This window comes from Condylura cristata, unplaced genomic scaffold (assembly GCF_000260355.1).
Source record: "Condylura cristata isolate star-nosed mole 26May11 unplaced genomic scaffold, ConCri1.0 scaffold00006, whole genome shotgun sequence".
NCBI classification, from domain to species: domain Eukaryota; kingdom Metazoa; phylum Chordata; class Mammalia; order Eulipotyphla; family Talpidae; genus Condylura; species Condylura cristata.
This window is the reverse complement of record NW_004567107.1, coordinates 50,304,380-50,325,688: the sequence shown is the minus strand read 5'-3', so window position 1 is coordinate 50,325,688 and position 21,309 is coordinate 50,304,380. Positions and strand designations below refer to the sequence as shown.

Genomic DNA, 21,309 nt, shown 5'->3' with positions numbered 1-21,309 from the left:
GCTTTACCTGGGCTCTAATGCTCTGTTACCAGTCCAGCTGCCCTGATCTTTTCCCAGGATATCCCCATTCTAGAATTTTCAAATTATGCATCTCAAATAATTCTCAATGGCATGTGAAGAATGGGTACACTAGTCCCGGGGATGTATCAACATATTTTTCATCTGTCTTCATAAACCAACAGTGGGATAGGGAGGGTTCATCTCTGAGATTGTCTCTTGTGAAATTTATTGGCTAGTGCCTAGACTTCCAGACTAGAGGCCTGATAGTTTGGGGGGAGCGTTAAAGGGGTACTTCTGATTTGATCAGGCACTGATGGAATAAGACTTCATGCTCTCTGAGTCTGGCAGATGTTTCAGCCCCATCTTTGTCTCTGGGGCAATTTCCTGGTTCCTTGGGAGATCTTCTAGCACAGAGGGCTCTCACCCGCGGAACTCTCTTCTTGGGAGGATGAATTTCAAGCTTGAGTGGTTACTTGTGATTCCTCCTGTAGCTTGCAGGATATAATTTCCACCTTCAACTTCTTGCTGATGGAATTCTTTGTCCTCTCAAGAATGCACCCTAAAGATCAGGGTACAGGATGATCCCAGATGAGCCGCCTGTCCCTCTTAGCCCTTATTTGGAAGCATACATCTATGTTTTTTTCTGCCACAAACAAGGGTTACAGGCTGATACCTACATAGTCACATTGTCCTTCCACCTGGTCACTTAATTTTCTTGGGTATAAGAGCAGAATCAGTCCTCTATGTGGATCACCTATGAAAAGAATTTTAAGTCTGGTCTCAAGAAAACTTCTCCCCTGACACTTAGACATGTGTTATAATATTGCCCCAGTTTTTCTGCTTCATGGAGCTGTGGCAGGGTTGGGGTGGAGGTGTAAGGGTAATAACTCAGTACAATCCAGGACTTTTCTTTCTGAACAATTCTCTTTCCCTTACCTCTCTCAACTATCTTATATTCTTAGAGTGGATTAGAGGGTTCTAGAGTCTGGAAACTGTTTCTAGACGTTTGCTTCATAACGTGTACTTCTCATTTACTTTGAAATCTGTTACCTCTTTTCTTGGATTTTCTGTTGAGAATGGACCAAGAACAATTCCATTTTTTGAACATTCTGTTATGTATAGATATAACTCCTAGTCATATTCCTTGTTCAGCAGTATTGAACAAATTTGACTCTAATAATTGAGCATGGGTTCTCTTGATAATTAAATACATTCATAGTATGAGGGTTCTTTTTGCCCATAGCACTCTTTGAGATCTCAGACCTCATGGCGCAAGTTCGTGCTATCTCTGGAGAACCCCATCAAGAAGACATCATCATCACAGGTCTCTCATTTGAGAAGAGAACCAGAGTCTTAGCTTACTAGACAGCTGTGCAGCTATCTTTCTGTTGTATGAGTATTCAGTTATAAGGACATTTTTCTTCATCTTGCCCCTTACTTTTCTAAAACGACACAGTCAGAAGTAGGTGACCAGAGGAGTTTGGCAAAGTGACACTAAGTGCATGAGTTTGATTTTCTCATCACTTTGGTTCTAGTTTTTCCATTTCATATATGGGGAAAGGGAGACTTAAAGTTAAGTAACTCATGGAAGGCTACTCCAATCATCTGTGCTGGAGGTAGAGTCATTCCTTTTGATGCCCAAATTGGTGTCTCTTCTCAATTTTGGCTACATGTGAGCCACTGGTGCGCTTCAAAAATACCAGTTCTGTGGCCTCCTTGAAACAATTAAATTAGAACCTCTGGGGGTAGAGTTTGGGCATTAAGATGAATTAAAAACTCCTGAGATGTTTTTAATATGCAACCAGATTTCAAACCACTGCAGGTACATTGTCTAGGCTGTGGCTTTATGTTAATCATAATGCTGTTAACCCTGTATGTGATAGCTTCATTCATACTATTCCTCCTTTCATATTTTATTTTGCCTTCAAAAGTCAGAAAGCACGTGGTTGCCTGTCTACATCAGAGCTGGCATTCCTAATCAGATTCCAAAGGCTGCATTCATGGCCATGTTTATTCTGGAAGTAGATCAGTTTATCCTGACCTCTTTGACAACCTCAGTTCTGGACTGTGAAGTGGATGAGACCCCCAAACCGCTGTTGGTGTTCAACATCACCAAACCCCCGCTCCAAGGCTACGTGACTCACTTGTTGGATCACACCAGACCAATCTCCTCATTCACCTGGCAAGATCTAAGTGACATGCAGATCGCCTACCAGCCACCAAACAGCAGCCACTCTGAGAGGAGACATTATGAGGTAAGGAGCAAGAGACAAAGCTTCTAGCTTACTTGGTATTCACAGACTTATTTAAGAGGCCACTTCTCTTAGCTTTTAGGATAGTTTGTATGTTCTATCCCTAAAGATAGTCACTGTAAAAAAGGATGTTGATCCCAGTGCCCTGGGGCACCAAACAGGTGACACAAATGAGTAGACTGGAAGGAGAAGGCCTGAAGGAAGAGCTGGTCTTTAGGAATCTGTGACTCACTGAGTAGAGGCTTGTAAGAACAGAGACACCTGGTGTTGCTCCTTTTCTCCATTGTCCAGAGACTTGGCAAGTCTCATATTTATTTATTTATAAGATTTATTTATTTATGCATACAGAACTGGGGTACAGGCCAGAGGTGCAGAGGTGGTGAGAGGTTTCACCAAAGACAGAGTGGGGAGCAGAACAGGCTGAGTGACTGAAGTACACTGCTGAGGGGAACAGTGGGAGGATCAGGAGAGGTCTGCCGCACCATGTGGGTCACCTCTGGGGCAGGCAGGGATTGAACTCATGCTGAAGTGGCTTTAGCTTCTTAGTGCTGTGCTTTAACCTGCTGTGCCACCAGGGAGGGCCCCATAAAAATATTTTGATATTTATTTATTTTTTACTTTAAATTCTAACTATGAACTTATTTCCTCCTTGTCTTTTCTCCACCCTTCCCCCATACTTCTGCATATTTTAAGCAACATATATATAGTTTGAGTGCCTTTACCTACTTATGTTATATTTTAATTAAAATAACAACCAAGAAGAATTTCACAGCTAGTGGAAAAAAAATGCACCCAGATTTTGAAAGGCAGGTAATTTTTATTTCAGGTTAGCAGACCCTTGAAAAAACAGAGGTGTAACGGTCATACCACACCACACCCACCTCCAAGGCCCCCCTTGTCCTCACTGTAGTCCATTGTGCTCATCCTTACCTGCTCTCCCCCTCCTCCCCTCTGGTAGCCTCAGCTCAAATTTCTTAAAGTTTTATTTGTGCATACGAGACCTGTGGTACAAGCTAGAGGTGCGGGGGTTTGAGATGATTCACTAGAGACAGAGTGGGGAGCAGAACAGGCAGATGGACTGAAATACACTGCTAAGGGGAGCAGCAGGTGAGACAGGAGAGGTCTGCTGTGCTGTCTGGGTGAGCTCTTCCACTGGGGATCAAACTGTTGCAGTGGCTGCGGATAGCTTCATAGTGCTGAGCTTTAACCCACTGCACCACCAGGAAGGGCCCTCAATTTTTTTAATACAGAAACTGATAAAAACTTAAAAGCTATTGTGATACCTATGATGTCATTTTTGGAGTTAGTGTGAGGTCCTTGGGTTCACTCTGGAAAAGGTTTCACAGAGCCTCCCTTTAAGCAGCACACAGCCGGTTCCCCAGGCGAGTTTCTCCACACTACAGAGATGACAGTTATATTTAAAAAGCAGGTTTATTAGGGAAAAGAACAGAGGAGTAAAGGACACTTGCATAGGCACATGCAGGCAAGAAGAGTTGCCCTGACAGGGACATGCAGAGGCCTGCATGGTCCCAGGCAGGCGGCTTTGAGGAGAGCGGCCTCCCCTGAGGGAGGTCAGTGCAGAGAGGTCCTAGCAGGTAGAGGTCATGGGCATGCAGTAGGCTGCTGCCCTGTGAGGGAGAGAGTGGGTGGGAAGAAGCACCTGCATAGGCACAAGTGGGCAGAAGGACTGCTGCCCTGGGCCATTGCAGAGACTGCACTGATAAAGTCCTTTTCTCTTTGGGGAGATGGGGGCTCATTCCTTTGTGGAGTGGCCTGTTTGCTGCTGCTTTTTGGATAACTGTGAATCCTAAAAAGACCAGAAATTTCACAAGGGATCTAATCTCTGCATCTTCACCCTCAAGTCTGTGTTTCTGACACTCTCTACAGCAGTCTCATACGGCATTTTGATGCCTGCTTGGGCCCTATGCCTTGTGATAAGGCACTATAAATACCTTGATTTCTATGACTGGGATAATGGCCATATTAGTTCCTTCTGCCCCCACCTCCTTGTGTGAGTCAGGTTTTAATCTTGGGATATCTTCTTCAGGTTTTCTACTCTTTTCCTCCATCACTACAAAATATTTCTGTGCCCACGCTTTGCCCAGAGATTACCTGTTTGAGGACTCTGTGGACTCAGCAGCCTTCTTGCACTATAGACCACTGAGTTAGAAATCGATGTCGACAGCTTTATTAAAAATTCTCATTCATTTCTGTTGGTGTGAGCTTTTCACCAGGGTCCTTAATTTTCATTAATAATAGTGACTCATGCTCCCTTTTAATAACTATTGGGTTGTTGGAAAAGTCATGATGTATGTTTGCTTGAAAAACATAAAAAATACTTCTTGACTTTTCCAGCAATGCAATAGTTTCACCAGTCACCACATCAGGAAAGTTCTTTCTGTCTAACTTGAATCCTTTCTGCTTCAGTTTCAGCCTCTTCCCTTTTGTATTCAGTGGGAGTGGAGAACAGCTGGTTCCAGACTTGCACATAATAACCCTTCACATACTTAAAGACCTACCAGCAAGTTGATTCAAACAGGATGGAAAATTTAAATGAACAGATTGATACAGACTTAGTTCAGGTTATTAAGTGTCCCTGGGGTTACCAAATTGTCCTCCATTTAATTTAGGCGTTTTCAGCTTTAGGTCTCAAGGGCACACAAAGAATCCAGACTATCCAGCAAATGCTTTGCTTTGCCCTTTGCTGGGCTTTTCTTCACTTCATAACAGTCTATGCATATGTGGCAACTGTGTTTTCTTTCCGGTACTCACCTCTCTTTTACTTTCCCTATTTTGAAGTAATTTCTCATAGGACTTCCAGATTTTTGTCAAGATCACAGATAAAGCACTGCTGTTCTGACTGCTGCTTGGGAGTAGTTTCTGGGATTGCATCGTGATTTTAGAGCAGCACCTGTCCAATGTGTGATTATTTTGTGGGATGGTAACATTTAGTTTTCTCATTGGGGATCATGTGCCTTTCAAATGCCTTGGGCTCCTTAGACTGTGCTCATTTGGCTGCCTGGGGGTGGAGATTGGAGGGCGGAGGAGGGATGGTGGCTGGTGTTCCTGAAACTCTCTGAGCATTCCCTGGGTCCCAAAGCTACAGCCCTTCCCCTTTTTTTCAGACTCAAAATTTCAACTTGAAATAATAATAAAATCACAACTCATTTCTAAAAAGATTGATTTATTTATGCATACGGAACTGGGGGATAGGCTAGAGGTTGGTGGGTGAGAGGATTCACCAGACAGAGTGAGGAGCAGAACAGGCAGATCAACAAAGTACACTGCTGAAGGGAGCAGCAGGCAAGGCAGGAGAGGTCTGCCGTGCCATGTGGATCACGTCTGGGACCGAACTCCCACCGAGGCAGCTGCTGCTAGCTTGCAGTGCTGTGCTTTAACCCACTGTGCCACACCAAAGGGCCCACAGCTCCTTTTATTAGGCATTTAGTAAAAAAAAACATTTCCCTAGGGAGTACATAATAACCATACAAGTATGACTCAACCTAATAAATATTTATGTTACACCTCCAGAAATAACTGGGGTACAGGCCAGAGGTGCTGGTTGGTGAGAGGATTCACCATAATCAGAGTGGGGAGCAGAATAGGCAGATTGACAAGTACACTACTGAGGGGAGCAGTGGGAGAGACAGGAGAGGTCTGCTGTGCCATATAGGTCACCTAAGGGTCATGGGTCGAACCCGTACCCAAGCAGCCAGAGCTAGCTTTTCAGTGCTGAGATTTGACCCACTGAGCCACCAGGGAGGGCCACAAGAACTATTAATAGCAGCACCATTGGCATTTAAATGGATGTGTCTTTCTCTTGGTGCCTGTTCTGTACATGGCAGGAAGTAAGTAGCAGCCTGGTCTCTACCTACTAAATGTCAGGAGCATCCCCTCCCCCCCCCCCCATTTATAAGACCACGACTGACCCAGGTCGTGCCTGGGGGAACAAAATCACCCCCAGCTGAGAACCAGTACTCAGGGTGCTTTACCTCAGACAGTGGCCTGAGGCTTCTGATGTTAGACTGACATAGTCTCTTGAGCAAATCAGGGATCTTTTTCCAGGTTAAGAAATTCTTTCATGGAGAAGGAAATTAGAAAATATTGAGAAGTTAAAGAACAATATCTGAAAAAAAGTTAGGTCAGTTTGTCAAAAAGATGAGCAGGTAGTACCAGAAGCCTGAATGTGTTTTTTGCCTTATATACCTCAGCGGTAATAGTATTTTATATTATACCACAAGTGTGGTTCTTATGCAACTGTTTGTTTCCAGGTGGAGCTGGAGGTGTATGACTTCTTCTTTGAAAGGAGCGCCCCTATCATGGTCCACATCTCCATCAGGACAGCCGATACAGATGCCCCTCGGGTGTCCTGGAACACAGGTGAAGCTCCCGACTATACAGGCTGACAGCAACGTCAGGAGCAGATCAGAAGGACTAACGAAAATACACTGCTGAGGGGAGCAGTGGGCGGGTCAGGAGAGGTCTGCCAAGCCATGTGGGTCACCTCCCTGGCTGGGATCAAACTCATGAGATAGTGGCTGCAATAGCTTCTTAGTGCTGTGCTATAACCCGTGGAGTAACCAGGGAGGGCCTGGGTTCTGTTTTCTTTCTTTTCCTAGTGGCAGAATGAGAAACTTAAATCCCAGTTTCCCATGTCTTGAAATCAAATTCTTTCCTCAGTGGGAGTTAAGCCAGCAGAATGCATTTCACCCGAATGAGGCAAAAGGTGATTGTGATACTGAATTATAGTTGGGTTGTGAGAGAAAAAGTTTCCAATTTTGGTGATCATTCAGAGGAATTAAAAGAAGGTATAGATTTTAATCCATTTCTTATTTTTAAATTGGTTCGTATGGAAACCAAAATACACTTCTATGATATATTAGCTTAAGTGGCTTAAAAAAAAAAGGCTTTACATTATCTCTCATTTCTGAGAAACTTATAGTGAAGTATATGTGATACTGAATGCTGGCCTCAGTTTCCCTCAGCCAATAAAGGAAAACAGAGTTTGAGGAGAAGGAAAGTAGTTTAACCTGTTGACAAATGGAGGAGGGCAGCAGAGTGCTATCTGAAAGACCACTGTCCTGCTCTTAAGCAGAGGCCAGAGGTATTTATGCAAAAGGAAGTTGGATAAGGGCCCTTTTGATGCAATCATATGAGATTTCAGTGGGATGCCAGCTTGCTTTGTTAACACCTGATGTTTTACATTAGAAGTTTAACTTCCTTATTATCTTCTTAGGGATGGTCTTTCTTTTCCTTAGAATGCAAGAAGACACACTTGTTAAATGCAACTGATAGGGATGCTTATCTGAGGGGGCAGGAAGAGAGACCTATTCTGTTTCACTGCATCATATATATTTAGATAAATTGCTAATGTGGAGTTATAAAGATTTTTTTCTTTCCATTAATTCCATCAACAACATCCAGAAACATATTCTGTTGAGGAGGAAATACCTGTGTATGACTTGAATCATCAGGTGAACACCCCTTGTGTTGAGTGTGTGTTTGTGTGTGTGTGTCTGTCTTGCACATGAGCCCATGCACACAGGCAGGTGCATTTGGATAGGAGTTTCAGTAGAGATGAGGATGCCAGTTGAACAGCCTTGATGTATTGTTCCGACCCTCTATTAGAGTGATCAGGAGAGAAATAAAGGAATTGGAAGCCCACATTTTAGTAATGGTTATATATTAAATCAACTTTTGCTTGCACAGAGATTTAATGTATGTGTGTGTGTGTGCGTGTGTGTGCAGTGGCTTATGAAGACAGCTGTACATCTGGTTTGGCTACTTTGGCTATTAGCATCACTTTGGCTAGGGATCTCTTTAAAATTTTCCCTCATTTTTAGCTTAATAGATATTCATCATTGACAACCTGAAAAATACAGAAAAGAGAATAGTCATGAATAAATAAGTGAACTCATAATAGGAATATTTTAGTAGTTTACCATGAAGACATAACCACTGATAGTATTTCATTAGATACACTTCCAGTCTTCCTGCTTGTTCTTCTGCTGTGTACCATGATGCCTTGTCTGTGTTGATGCCTTTTGGCTAAAATGCCCTTCAGGCCAGTTCAGAGCCTTCATAAATGCTGGGCCTCCTCTCACAGCCCTCTTCCTCCTACCTTGCTGCTGTGGCCTCGCCTCCCCCTGCTGCCTTCTTCCTCCTCCTTCTCCACCACTGCTCCCTCCCCTGTTCTTTCTTCCTTTTTCCATATACTGCGTGTCTTAGTCCAGCTTCCCTAGCAAACAGGCCCTAAACACATTGTATGTAGTAACCCTACACTTACAGCAAGAGTAAGGAGAGAAGAAAGCCAGGAAGGAAGTGAAGGCCACGTGACTGAGACTCATAGCATTACCAAAACATAAAGCTTCCTAGTGCTGATATTCTGGGATGAGATAGAACCACCATGTGTGGGAGGAGTCACTTGGGGTGAGGAAAGGGCGAACATCTGTCAGCTCCTTTCCATCTTCCCTCTCACCTTGGTTAACTTGCCTCGCTGATGTCAGCTCCCCATAAATCCTGATGGTGCTGCCCAAGCCTTCTTCTTTTTTTTTTTTTTTAAAGATTTATTTATTTATTCATACAGAACTGGGGTACAGGCCAGAGATGCAGAGGGTGAGAGGATTCACCAGGGACAGAGTGGGGAGCAGAACAGGCAGATCGACGAAGTACACTGCTGAGGGGAGCAGCGGGCAGGTCAGGAGAGGTCTGCGGCGCCATGTGGTCACCTCCGGGGCAAGCGGGGATCGAACTCATGCGGAAGCGGCTTTAGATTCTCAGTGCTGTGCTTTAACCTGCTGCGCCACCAGGGAGGGCCGGCCCAAGCCTTCTTAACAGCTGATGCCCAGCTGAGTCGTGAGTCCATGGGGTAGGTCTAAAGCACCTTCCGGTGGACCCATAGAAAAGGGTCAGAAATGTCCAGACAAGTCTGGGATGTAACTGGGTTGTCCCCAGGAAAAATGGGGGAGGTTCCAGGTTCCCTGCCCCACCCAAAGGAGGGTGGAGCTGAGCAGGAGGAAAAGATTCTGGAGAGGAGACAAGAGAGGATGGAAGAAGGATGGAGAATCAGAAGGAGACCTGAGGGAGGCACAGGAGCAGAGAGACATGTGAAGAAGCAGCTTTTGTTTCTTGGTCCTGGATGGGTTGAAACAGATGTGAGAGACCTGTGTGGAGGTTGACTATGGCAGCGTTTATCTTGATTTTTTTTTTTTTTTGCTCTTTTCCTACCAAACTTGTCTTGATGTGGTGGATGGCAGAAACTATTTAGAGCTGGCAGGGTTGGGGGTTTAGGGATATCCCTCTCCTTTTCCTGTAATGAAAGAAAGGAGCAAAATCAATATCAAGATAAACGCTGCCATAGTTAACCTTCCCCATGGGTCTCTTACATCTGGTACAGCCAGTCCAGGGCCAAGAAGCAAGAGCTGCTTCTTCACAAGTCTCTCTGCTCCTATGCCTACCTCAGGTCACCTTCTGACTCTCCATCTTGCTTCCATCCTCTTCAATCTCTTGTCCAGATTCTTTTCTTCTCTGCTGAGCTCCACCCTCCTTTGGGTGGGGCAGGGAACCTGGAACCTACCCTTTTCCTGAGGATCACCTTTTTACAAACTCATTTCTTTAAATAGCTTGGATCCCTTTTAAGATTCTTTTCTTTCAGTTCCTTTGATTACAAAAGTCCCTTATTAAATGCTAAACTAGAATTTAGTCTTTATCGCCAAATGTCAGAAGCTTTCCCATCTCACACCATTAAAAACTCCCCTGGTATAATTGCTCTATATTTGCATATTTAACCCTTTTACATTTTCTGTCTTGTGGGATGCTTTTGAGCTCAAAGTATATATGTAAAAGCACTTCCAACTCTTTGCGAACTTGCAATATCTGGATGTAGCCTTGGAAACATTGTAGACATTTTTGAACTAGTGGACACTACATCTTTTCTTTCCTTCAGTACTTACTTTTTGGCACCATTATGCCTCTAAAGTATGTATCATAAGGAACAGTTGTTGGATTGGAGTTAATAGTACTAACAGTAAGAATATTGCTAAAAATAAAAACAAAATTCCAGTTTCTTCAAAAGCTTTTGAACACAGAACTTAAGTTAGTGTTTTGAGTGAAAATGCATGTATCTTGTCTTAAAGTACTCAGGTTGGCCTATCATAGAATTTTCCAGAGCGCTTCTCTATTTTCTCTTTAGGTCTGAATCTACTGGAGGGACAGTCTCGACCCATCACTTGGGAGCACTTCCAGATTGTTGACAACGATAACATCCATGCAGTCCAGTTAGTCGCTATAGACGGTCTGCAGCATGGACGGCTTACACTGGGAGGTGAGTCACTAACCTTCGTGACCTCAGAAAGGATCAAAGGAGTGTTTTCTCCAAAGAGAAAACAGGATTTACAGGATATGCATAGCCTCTTCTGAACCGCAGTTCTAAGTAAATTGTCGTATCAGAAAGTCTGGAGATCTGGAAAGGTTGAGAATTGTGTTAGGATGCTAGCACCAGTGACTGATGAAGGGACTTTATGCTTCACTCATGATCTAAATCTCAGGCTTGGCTTGTGGGTGCATGGTGGGCTCCTTTTAAATATCCTGATTATTTTATCCCAATTGGGAGTGAAAATATTTTTCTCTCATTTCTCTACTTCAGAGAAATAAATTGAAAAACAAACACTTCTGTTTCTTAATACTTAAGTTAAAATTATGTGACTAGTAACAATTTTAAAGAAATGAATTTACAGTTATAGGGATGATAGTTTACAAGATAATAGCCCTAATAAAAATAATATTCATATTATATGTTATTAAAACTATTTTATATTCCTTGTAGTGAACTCAGAGGATTAAGCTCAATTCCATTCTCTTAGTTTGCCTAACTATAAAGCGGAGAGTTCTTATTTGTCATCATTTGTGATTAGGGAATTCTTCAATTAAAAACTAAAAAGGTACATTCATGGCAAATTTGCTTACCTAATCCCAGGACAATTGGAGGCCAGCCTAAGTCTTGGCGTATTAGTTAAGGTAGGCAATTTCCCTCCCTGCAAAGGAAAGCTAATTACATTGTCTTAAAAATCCATTGTTTTTATAACTGGACAAGTACTTGGGGGTCGCAATTCTGATCTGTAAGGCCAGCACCTCTTTCTGCACCACCAGTGGTCACAAGATGGCGCTTACACTTCCAGGCTTTAGGTTTGCAGTCAAGGAAGGGAGTAAGAAGGGAAAAAGAAGTTATGTTATTTGAATGGACACTTAACAACTTTTCCCGGAGACTGATATAATGACCTGCACATATATTACCTGCAGACTTATAAACTATCCCTCAGTGCAACAGGGTCTGGGAACCTCAGTGTTTTAAAATGGTTTAAGCTGATTCTGTTACTGAGAAGAAGTATACCTAGCTGTTGGGCAATAGTTGTAGAGTGAAGCGATGCTTATCAATACTGGAGGGATGGGAAGTGGTAGCCCATCATGCTAGCACCAAATGATGGTAAAAAATAGTACTTACTTAGTGTCAGATACAATGCAAAACACTTTACACACTTTGTCTTATACCTGTTTTTTTGTAGTGAGATTCTGTTTTATCCCTATTTTACAAATGAGGTATACAGAGATCGACTGGTCTAAATTATAGAAAGAGACAGAGATGGGATTTGAACTCAGGTCATTTGATACCAGAGTTGTAGTTCTTGACCTATAAAGCAGTGATTCTCAAATTTTAGCGTATCTTAGACTCTCCTGGAGAACTTGATAAAACCCAGATTAATGGGTTCCAACTCCAGAATTTCTGATTCAGAAATTCCGAATTTGAGAACTTTCATTTCCCAGATGATAATGATGCTGATGCTGCTGGTTTGAGACTGTTCTGAGACATTCTGCCATGTGGGAGTATAGCATGGAATTGAAGAATAGATAATATTTATTATAGTTTGCGGATGCTTAACTCCCCTCATACTTACCAGGAACAATGAGGTGGATATTACTAACCCTGTTTTATAAATGAGTCTCAGCTGAAGTCTGTGCTGGTATCAGCAGGTATTCAGGACTAGACCTGTAAGTGTCCAGAGCCCACTAAACCAACCATTGTTTTGCCTGCCAAGGGGAAGATTGCCCACATCTCCTCAGCAGCCTCTTCTCGAGGGCTCTCGCTTTTTCTACAGCTGCCACTGCTACACCTCCTTTTCCAATCAGCTTGCTCTCTGCTCTCTCCTTTAGGGGGGAAAGGATTTCTCTTCACTGTGGCTGACCTTCAGGCTGGCGTTATTCGCTATCATCATGATGACAGTGACTCCAGCAAAGATTTTGTGGTCTTCAGGATATTTGACGGCCGTCACAGCATCCGCCATAAGTTTCCCATCAATATATTGCCCAAAGATGACAGTCCCCCATTCCTTATAACCAACGTTGTGATTGAACTTGAGGAGGGGCAGACCATACTGATTCAGGGATCCATGCTGAGCGCTTCAGACATGGACTCCAGTGATGACTACATCTACTTTAACATTACAAAACCTCCACAGGCTGGAGAGATCACAAAGAAGCCAGGTCCAGGCCTGATAGGTAAGTTCTGGGCAGTCACAATCATTTTTGTCAGAATTTGTGCTACAATAGATATCTTTTCTCTTTTTTAGTTATTATTCAAATTTGTAAATGGGGAGCCCGAGTCTTAAGAATAGTTATCTTTCCAAGGATGTACATGTAGAAAGTTCTATAGGTGGATCTTGAAGTAACTGTTACTTTATGAAAAGTTGCATCAGCAAAGCAAGGCATAGGACAAATATTTAACTCCTTAAAAGTAGGTAGAACAGAAGTTTGGCAAAATAAGGATCAAATAATCAGTGTTACGACTGTGTTTTGAAATATTTTTTCTTATGCTGATTTTTATAAATAAGTTTAATTTTTGACTTTTTTATTTATATTCGTTGATAAAAGCATTTAGTATATATTCCCTGGGTATACACAATCTGCTAGGCAAAGAAGATATTTGGAGATAAATCCAGTATTGTTTGTTATATCCCAACATCTGGCAGATTCTTTCAAAAGTGTATGTGTTTTTTGGGCTCAATAGACTATCCTGTCGTTGGCTTCCTTCAGAGGGATCTATTTAATGGCATCATTTACTATCGTCACTTCGGTGGAGAAATCTTTGAAGATTCTTTTGAGTTTGTCTTATGGGATAGTCATGAGCCTCCAAATCTCTCAGCACCACAGGTAAGGGACCATATCTAACATCTTCCAAAGTCTTGTTCATGGATATCAAATCTGGGAGATGTTATTTGAAACAACATAAAACAGGCTTTAACATTTAAAGTTTGAGAACAATGGATTAAGCAAAATTAAATACATTTCTTTACAATATGACTTATCTATCATACTTTTCTAAAGATCCAGAGATATTCCTGTATCCTTTGGGCCCATTTTAAACAGAACACCTCACAAAATTTGTTAGCTTCATTACACTCAAGAAAACACTGACATATTTTAAGTAACAATTACAATATAGGTTTCTAGAGTTAGATAGTATTTCTCTCTCCTTTCTGTGACACTAACTAGCTGGTTGACACATGCCTTGGTTTCCTCATCTGTAATAGAGGTGGATCTCCCAATAGGAGAATCAGGGGTTAAGAATAGGAGGCTGTTAAGAAGCTTCTATTCTTATGTAGATTTCATCCTGTTTTAATTAGACTGTTTCTTACCTGAAGCAATTCTTTGCCCCTCTTTCCAATAAAGGAAGTGTGTGGTTTCTGTAACATTTTGTTGAACAGCTGAAAGTTGCAGACTGTGTTCAACTTTAAAGACATTTTAAATTATAGGATATGGCTGGATGTCCAAACTGGAAAGACAATCATCAGGATACATGATCATTTGAGTCCCTTAATAATTGTATTTGCAACGATGATCTCAGGACCACACAACACAAAAATGCTTAACAGAATGCACACACAATATTTTTTGTTCTTAATACACACATTAGTTGCTGGAGACTGAAGAATAAAGCTTTATATGTATTACCTCCCCATTTTAGTTCTTCCTAAGTCCATACCAAAATGTTTGGGTCTTCTTATTTCCTCCTAGTTTCAATAAAAGTTGAAAGATCCAAAGTTTTCAGTTTAGAATCAGCAAACGGCTCTTAGGATTTTCTTCTGAGTAAGACAGCAAGGCCTAAAGACATAGAAGTGAGTAATTCAGGATCCTTGCTATCAGTGAGCTCACAATTGATCCCATAAAATAAATAATGGCTTCACATTATAGTGATTTTATATTAGATGATACAAAAGGACCTAACCTGATGTAGAGGTGCGGGTTGCTGAATGATGTACCTGCACAGCAACAAATCTGTACATATCAGCAAGAAACCCCTCCCTCTTTCTAGCTCGGTTGCCATGATTGTCTTACCCACTCAATTTGCTTAGAAAAGTATGTCCTTCTTTATCCTTCTCAGTAGAGTGCCCTATGGAGCTTAAGTCTGTGTAAAGAGATTTTAACCAGTAGACAGTACCATTAGAAGTAAAATGGAGAATGGGAAATTAGGAGAGGACAGAGAAACAAAAAGAGGACCAATAAGTGGAGGAAGAAGGCAGCAGAAGGTTCAGAGGTCTGTGGGTACAGTGGAAAGGAGCAATGAATGTGGCCAGAAGACAGGCACCACTAAGGGTGGGCATTTATCCAAAGTCAGATCAGAGATTGGGGTGGGCAAAACTGGCACTGGAAATAGTGGCGGTGAGATATAGCGCTGGATAATTTCAAAGGAAGATAGTAACCATGGAATCAGGTAGAATCAGCCGGGAAAAGTTCAACCGAGGTCTATAAGAAAGTGAGAGACTAGCTGGTAAAGTATCAGGCTATGAGCTTAATTCTGAGAGTCAAAGCCCAGCTTTCTTGGGCCTCCCTGGTGGCACAAGGGGTTAAGTCTTCGCACCATGAAGCTGTCTGAAGCCACTACAACATGAGTTCAATCCCTGGCCAGGGAGGTGACCCACATGGTGCAGCAGACCTCTACTGTCCTGCCTGCTGCTCCCCTCAGCCATGTGTGTTTCAGTAAGTCTACCTGTTCTGCTCCCCACTCTGTATCTGGTGAATCCTCTCACCCCCCCAAACAAACCCCTCACCTCTGGCCTATACCACAGCTCTTGTATGCATAAATACAATGAACCTTTAAAGAAAAAGTCAGGCTTTGTCATTGCATATACGGGTTTAGCATTTTGTGTTCTGATTTCCTACAAGTCTGTCTGTGGGGGCTTGTGGCCATATGTGGTCTGCAGAGGAGCCCAGTATTTGGTCTAGGCGTTAATTTTCCACTGTTTGGGAATGGATGCTTAATAACGTCTTTGTTACAAAATTTTAGTACAATGAGAACACTTTATTTCTCTATGGAGTTTGTTAAGATCAGTTTTTCTCACTCACAGACATGTACACAATAATTGTTTAAACATGAATAAATATGTAAAGACACATCAACTAAGGAGATCATAAAGCATGTTGAAAAATGTGCCCTCCAAGAATTACTACAGGAGTATAAAAAACATGCTTATACGTTCTTTTCACACAAAAAAACACATTGGAGAATAAATTAGCATAGAAAATGGTCTCTTTGAAGGCACAATAACTATTGTTTCCTTATTAAATTCAGTTTTTCAATTAAGTGGAGCCTCACTGGTCCATACTATGGCTGGGAGTCCCAGAGAGAATTTCTGAACTTTGTAGATTAGCAAAAACTATAATTGGGGGAAAAAAAAATCCAGACTCCTGGAGACTGGAGAAATGACTTTCATTGTGTTCTTTTATTTTGGTAACTGGTTTTGGTTTTTAATTATTGAAATGCTTCAGAAAATATTTAATTTTCTGAAGTACATTCAGAAAACAAGGAAGGAAAGATACAGAAAATTGATTTATTGATCACCTATTACTAGGTTCTTACTGCACTGCTAGCTTTCTTATTTGGTCTGGAGAACACTTTGCTGTGATAGTCACTGTTATTATTCCTAATGCACAGGAGAAAAATTGAGTCCCCAAAAGATGAAATAATTTGCTCCAGGAAGCACAGTTTGTAGGTGGCTGAGCTGATATTTCAGACTTTTCTGTATCAAAACAAAAGCTTAACCATATTCTGGTTTTTGTGTCATATATCATTTTAAAGGGAAATGTTCTTCATTTTTCAAATTGGATATTGTGAATGCCATCATTGTAGACAAAATTGGTGTTGCTGCTCTATGTTTCCATGATAATATTTAAAAACATCAAAAAAACCTAGGTAAGAGTACTTTCACGTCTCTGGCTGTGTCAAACAGCCAGAAAAGTAAACGTACCATTTCAAGAATATAAGTAGCTGCTTTCTTGCAACCAGTTGTGGATTATTGTAAACAAACATGATGATAAAAGCAGTTGGCAAATAGTTGCCCTATAGCAGTATCAAAATTTTAAAGGTGTTTTTAAGAATGCTTTGAAGGGCCTTTTTTGGTGGTTCAACCTGTTAAAGCTCAGCACTATGAAGCTCTCCTCAGTCACTGCAGCAGGAGTTCAATCCCCAGTCAGGGAGCTGACCCACATGGCACAGCAGACCTCTCCTGACCCTCCCGCTGCTCCCCTCAGCAGTGTATTTCAGTTAGTCTGGTTTCTGCTCCCCACTCTGTCTCTGGTGAAATCTCTCACTTCCCACACCTCTGGCCTCTACCCCAGTTCTTATATGCATAAGTAAATAAATCTTAAAAGAAAAAGAATGCTTTAAATGATACACGGGGGAAGGTGAGAGCTGAATCATTCAGTTATCAAACACAAAATATCATGTCAGATTTTGTGGAGCTATAGAGATGAATATAATTGAGCACCTACAATGCCAGACATTTTATTTACATAGTGCTATTTGATCTTTATGACAACTCTATGAGATTGATGGTATTATGCTTAACTTATGAATAAGAACTTTGACACTCAAAAAAGTGACTGTTCAAGATCAATAACTACTGTATACTCAGGACTTCAGCTATTCACTGCCAAATCCATGTAATTTGTACTATACTTCTGTGCTCATAGGAAAGATTGACATGTAAACTACTGATTAATAATAAAAGATAATGAAAAAATGTTCACTGAGGGGTAAGCAAACTTGAGGAACAATTAATTCCAACTGAGAGATTGAGGGATGTTCAAGAGATGTTTTCAAGAGATGTTTTCAAGGATGGCTTAGATTGCTGGAGAAAGCAGGATAAAAGCATTCTAGATCAAAAAGAAAACAAATACAAACATGGTCCAAAGCATACAGGTATGTTTAAGTAGTTGGACAAGATCCATTACACATAGTTTTAGTGCTGAATTAATGCTGAAAGGTAAGCAAGATAAAGTTGAAAAGTAGAGTGTGCCTAAACTGTGGAGAGTCTTAGGTACTATGCTAGAACTTTAAATTCTGTTTTTCTCATAGTGGTATAAAATTTGAGAAGGTGAATAACCAGAGTTAACTTTTTAATTTTTTTAAGGATTTATTTATGTATGCCTATAAGAACTGGGATATAGGCCAGAGGTGCAGGGAAGGTGAGAGAATTCACTAGAGACAGAGTGGGGAGCAGAACAGGCAGATTAATTGAAATAACACTGCTGAGGGGAGCAGAAGGCAGGTCAGGAGAGGTCTGCTGCATCATGAGAGTCACCCTCCTGGCTGGAGGTCAAATTCATGTTGCAGTGGCTTCAGAGAACTTCAACTTAAACCTGTTAGATACCAGGGAGGGCCTGACTTTTATTATTTTAGAGATAACTCTAAGGGTATGAAAAATCTAGATTAGCCATTATAGTCAGGGCTAACAGAGGTGTTACAATAATGTACGGGGGAAATAAGAGTGAGAGGTAGGTCATTAACAGCGGGAATTAGACCCTGGGGGAGGGGTTTTGGGGGTGGTTCTGGGGTGTGGTAACTGTATAGGTATTTTTGTAAGCAGTAATTCTTGCATGTGGTGATGTGTTAAGTGTAAATGGATCATGAGGGACCAAAAGTTATGTTTTTTTCTAGGATCAGTGACTTATTAGAGGGACATAAGCAAATCACAGATGTTGGTGGAAAGAAGGTATAGAAAAAAAATCAGAACTTGTGTATTAGCACTCTATATGCTCAAGACTATATAAACTGTAATTGTGAAAATTATATTCTTAAAATAATGTAGAGGTGGGGAGTATTCTATTTTTGGTTCAAATTCTTAACAGCTCCCATATTATAAATGGCATGTTTTGAATGTCATTTGAACTGTGACTAGGTGATTGTGGGGTGTCATCTTTGATGTCTTTTTGGTACTTGAAATTAAAGGAACCAATCATTTTTTTCCAGGTGGTAACAATCCATATCATTCCAGTGAATGACCAGCTTCCAAAAGAGGCTCCTGGAGTTTCTCGACATTTGGTTGTCAAGGAAACTGAGGTGGCCTACATAACTAAGAAACACTTACATTTTATAGATCCAGAATCATATGGTGGGGAGCTGCTCTACACAATAACAACACCTCCATTTTTCAATTCCAGTCACAGGTATCTCTGAAAAGTCAGTTTTCACCTGGGCTATTCATTGATGGTATGTTTTAGGATAAAACAGTTATAAGTGTCAGTATTTAGTACCATGGTTCATTTGCTCTGTTGGACATGATTGTCTACTAAATTCAGCATTTACTCTAATCTCAAACTTACAAGAATTGTGATTCCCTTTTATGATGGCCAAGTAGAAAATTTTGGACATACTTTTTGGAGTTAGGATGAGAATAATATTGATGACACTGGACTTAAGGTTAAAACCTAGAGCCACTTTAATTTCCCCATGATGAACCTTGTAATTATCAAAAGTTAATCGTGGACTATTCTATTTAATCTGTATACTTGGAAAAATAGTTTATTTATTCACCCTGTTTCTTTTTAGACACTTGGATGCTGGGAAATTATTCATGGTGGACAGCATACCAAAACTAACCAAAAATCCTGCAGCTGTAGGGCTGACATCATTCACTCAGGTATGCTATTATGCTCGAATGTTGACAAACAGAAATGTCTTCCAAGAGGGTATAGAAATTCCTGTGTTGGTCTTTGACATGTGTCTCAAATGCTTTATTATAAGTTTGTAGTAGGGACCTTGATGCCTCCAGCTTTGTTCTTTCTCAAGGTTGCTTTGGCTATTTGGAATCTTTTGTGTTAACATACGTTTTAGAATTTTTATGCCATTTATGTAATAAATACTTTTAGAATTTTTATAGATATTGCACTGAATCTTTATATTGCTTTGGGTAGTGTGAACCTTTGAACAATATTAATTCTTTGAGTCCTTTATCATAGACTATTAATATTTATATTTCTCAGTTTCTTTTATCACTGTTTTATTGTTTTCAATGTACAAATATTTTACCTCCTTGTGAGATATATTCCTTTCTGACGCTATTGTAAATGGGATTGTTTCTTGTTATTTTCTGATATTTTGCTGTCAGTATATAGGCATATAATAGAATTTTGTATATTAATTTTACATCCTACAACTTTACTGAATTCACTTGTTAGTTCTACTAGATTTTTTTGGTGGCATCTTTAGAATTTTCTACATATACTATCATATTATCTGCAAACAGTTTTACTTCTTCCTTTTAATTTAAACATCTTTTATTTCCTTTTCTTACTGTTGATTTCTGATACTATGTTCAGTAGAAGTGGTGTGAGTGGACATTCTTTTTTTTTTTTTTTTGACATATATGACTTGTACTGATTGAGGTCCATTCCCTTTATACCAAATCTGTTGACATTTTATCATGTATGGATGTTGAATTTTTTCAAGTTCTTCATCTGTATCTATTGAGATGATTGTATGATTTTTATCCTTCATTTTGTTAATGTATGTTATTAAGATAAAGGTGTTGTGCCATCCTCACATTCCTTGAATAAATACCACGTGATTATGGTATATGATCCTTCTTAATGTATTAAAAATTTACTGACTAATATTTTGCTGAGGATTTTTGATTTATGTTCATCAGGGACACTAGTCTATACTTTTCTTATCTTGTGGTATCCTTTTTGATTTTGATATTGAGATAATGCTGGTCTTATAAAACAAGAGTTGAAAGTGCTACCTTCTCTTTTATTATTTGGAAAAGTTTATGAAGGATTGGTATTAATTCTTTTTTTTAAAGATTTATTTATTGATGCATACAGAACTGGGGTATAGGCCAGAGGTGCAGGGATGGTGAGAGGATTCACCAGAGACAGAGTGGGGAGCAGAACAGGCCAGCTGATGAAGTACACTGCTCAGGGGAGCAGCAGGTGAGCCAGGAGAAGTCTGCCACGCCATGTGGTCACCTCTGGGTTAGGTATCAAATCATGCTGAAGTGGCTTTAGCTTCTTAGTGCTGTGCTTTAACCTGCTGCGCCACTAGGGAGGGTGCTGCTATTCATTCTTAATTGAATGTTTGATAGAATTCACCAGCAAATTTATCTTGTCCTGGACTTTTATTTGTTGGGAGGACAAATATTTTATCTAGTCATTCTTTCTGCTTGTTCATTTCCAGTAAGCATGTGACATTGATTTGTAAATGTTTGATCAAGCTGGATATTATTTTAAAATCTTATTATAATTTATTAGTCATTTTCATTGTTTTGTGAACATAGTACTCAAACTTAGGGACCTATCCATATATTTTCATTCCACCAAATTCAGCTTTTCCAGTGCCCTACTATATTCGTTTTCTAGGTTTGCTATAGCAAAGTGTCACAGTCTGGGTGATTTGAAACAGAGTTTGTTGTCACATAATTCTGGAGGCTAAAAGTCTGAAATCAAGATATTGGCAGAGCTATACTCCTCTGAAATCCTGCACGGATGCTGTTCTTGTGTTTTCTTAACTTCTAGTGGGTTGCTTCTACCTGTTTATCTCTCTATATTAAAAAGTGTATCAGTTATATTAAGGGCCGACCCTACTCCAGTATTGTCGGAGACCAGCTCCAACTATTGAGGTGTCTGGAGGCAAGACAGGCAGGACCCTAAGGTGGGAAGGCGTCGGCAAGTGGAGATTCCTAAAAAGGGAGGGAAAGGGAGAAAAAAGAGAAAGGGGGGCGAGGAA

General features: G+C 40.6%; 1 protein-coding gene across 1 annotated transcript in view; it reads left to right on the top strand.

Annotated features, from left to right (window-relative positions):
• The window catches only part of FREM1 (FRAS1 related extracellular matrix 1), a 150,189-nt gene that overhangs the window by 38,949 nt on the left and 89,931 nt on the right, over nt 1-21,309 (top strand). Inside the window, exons 6-12 of the mRNA XM_004677672.1 lie at nt 1,932-2,255; nt 6,524-6,632; nt 10,444-10,575; nt 12,459-12,803; nt 13,312-13,454; nt 18,553-18,749; nt 19,132-19,222. Coding sequence (XP_004677729.1) covers nt 1,932-2,255; nt 6,524-6,632; nt 10,444-10,575; nt 12,459-12,803; nt 13,312-13,454; nt 18,553-18,749; nt 19,132-19,222 — 1,341 coding nt within the window. The remainder of the gene's footprint in view (nt 1-1,931; nt 2,256-6,523; nt 6,633-10,443; nt 10,576-12,458; nt 12,804-13,311; nt 13,455-18,552; nt 18,750-19,131; nt 19,223-21,309) is intronic.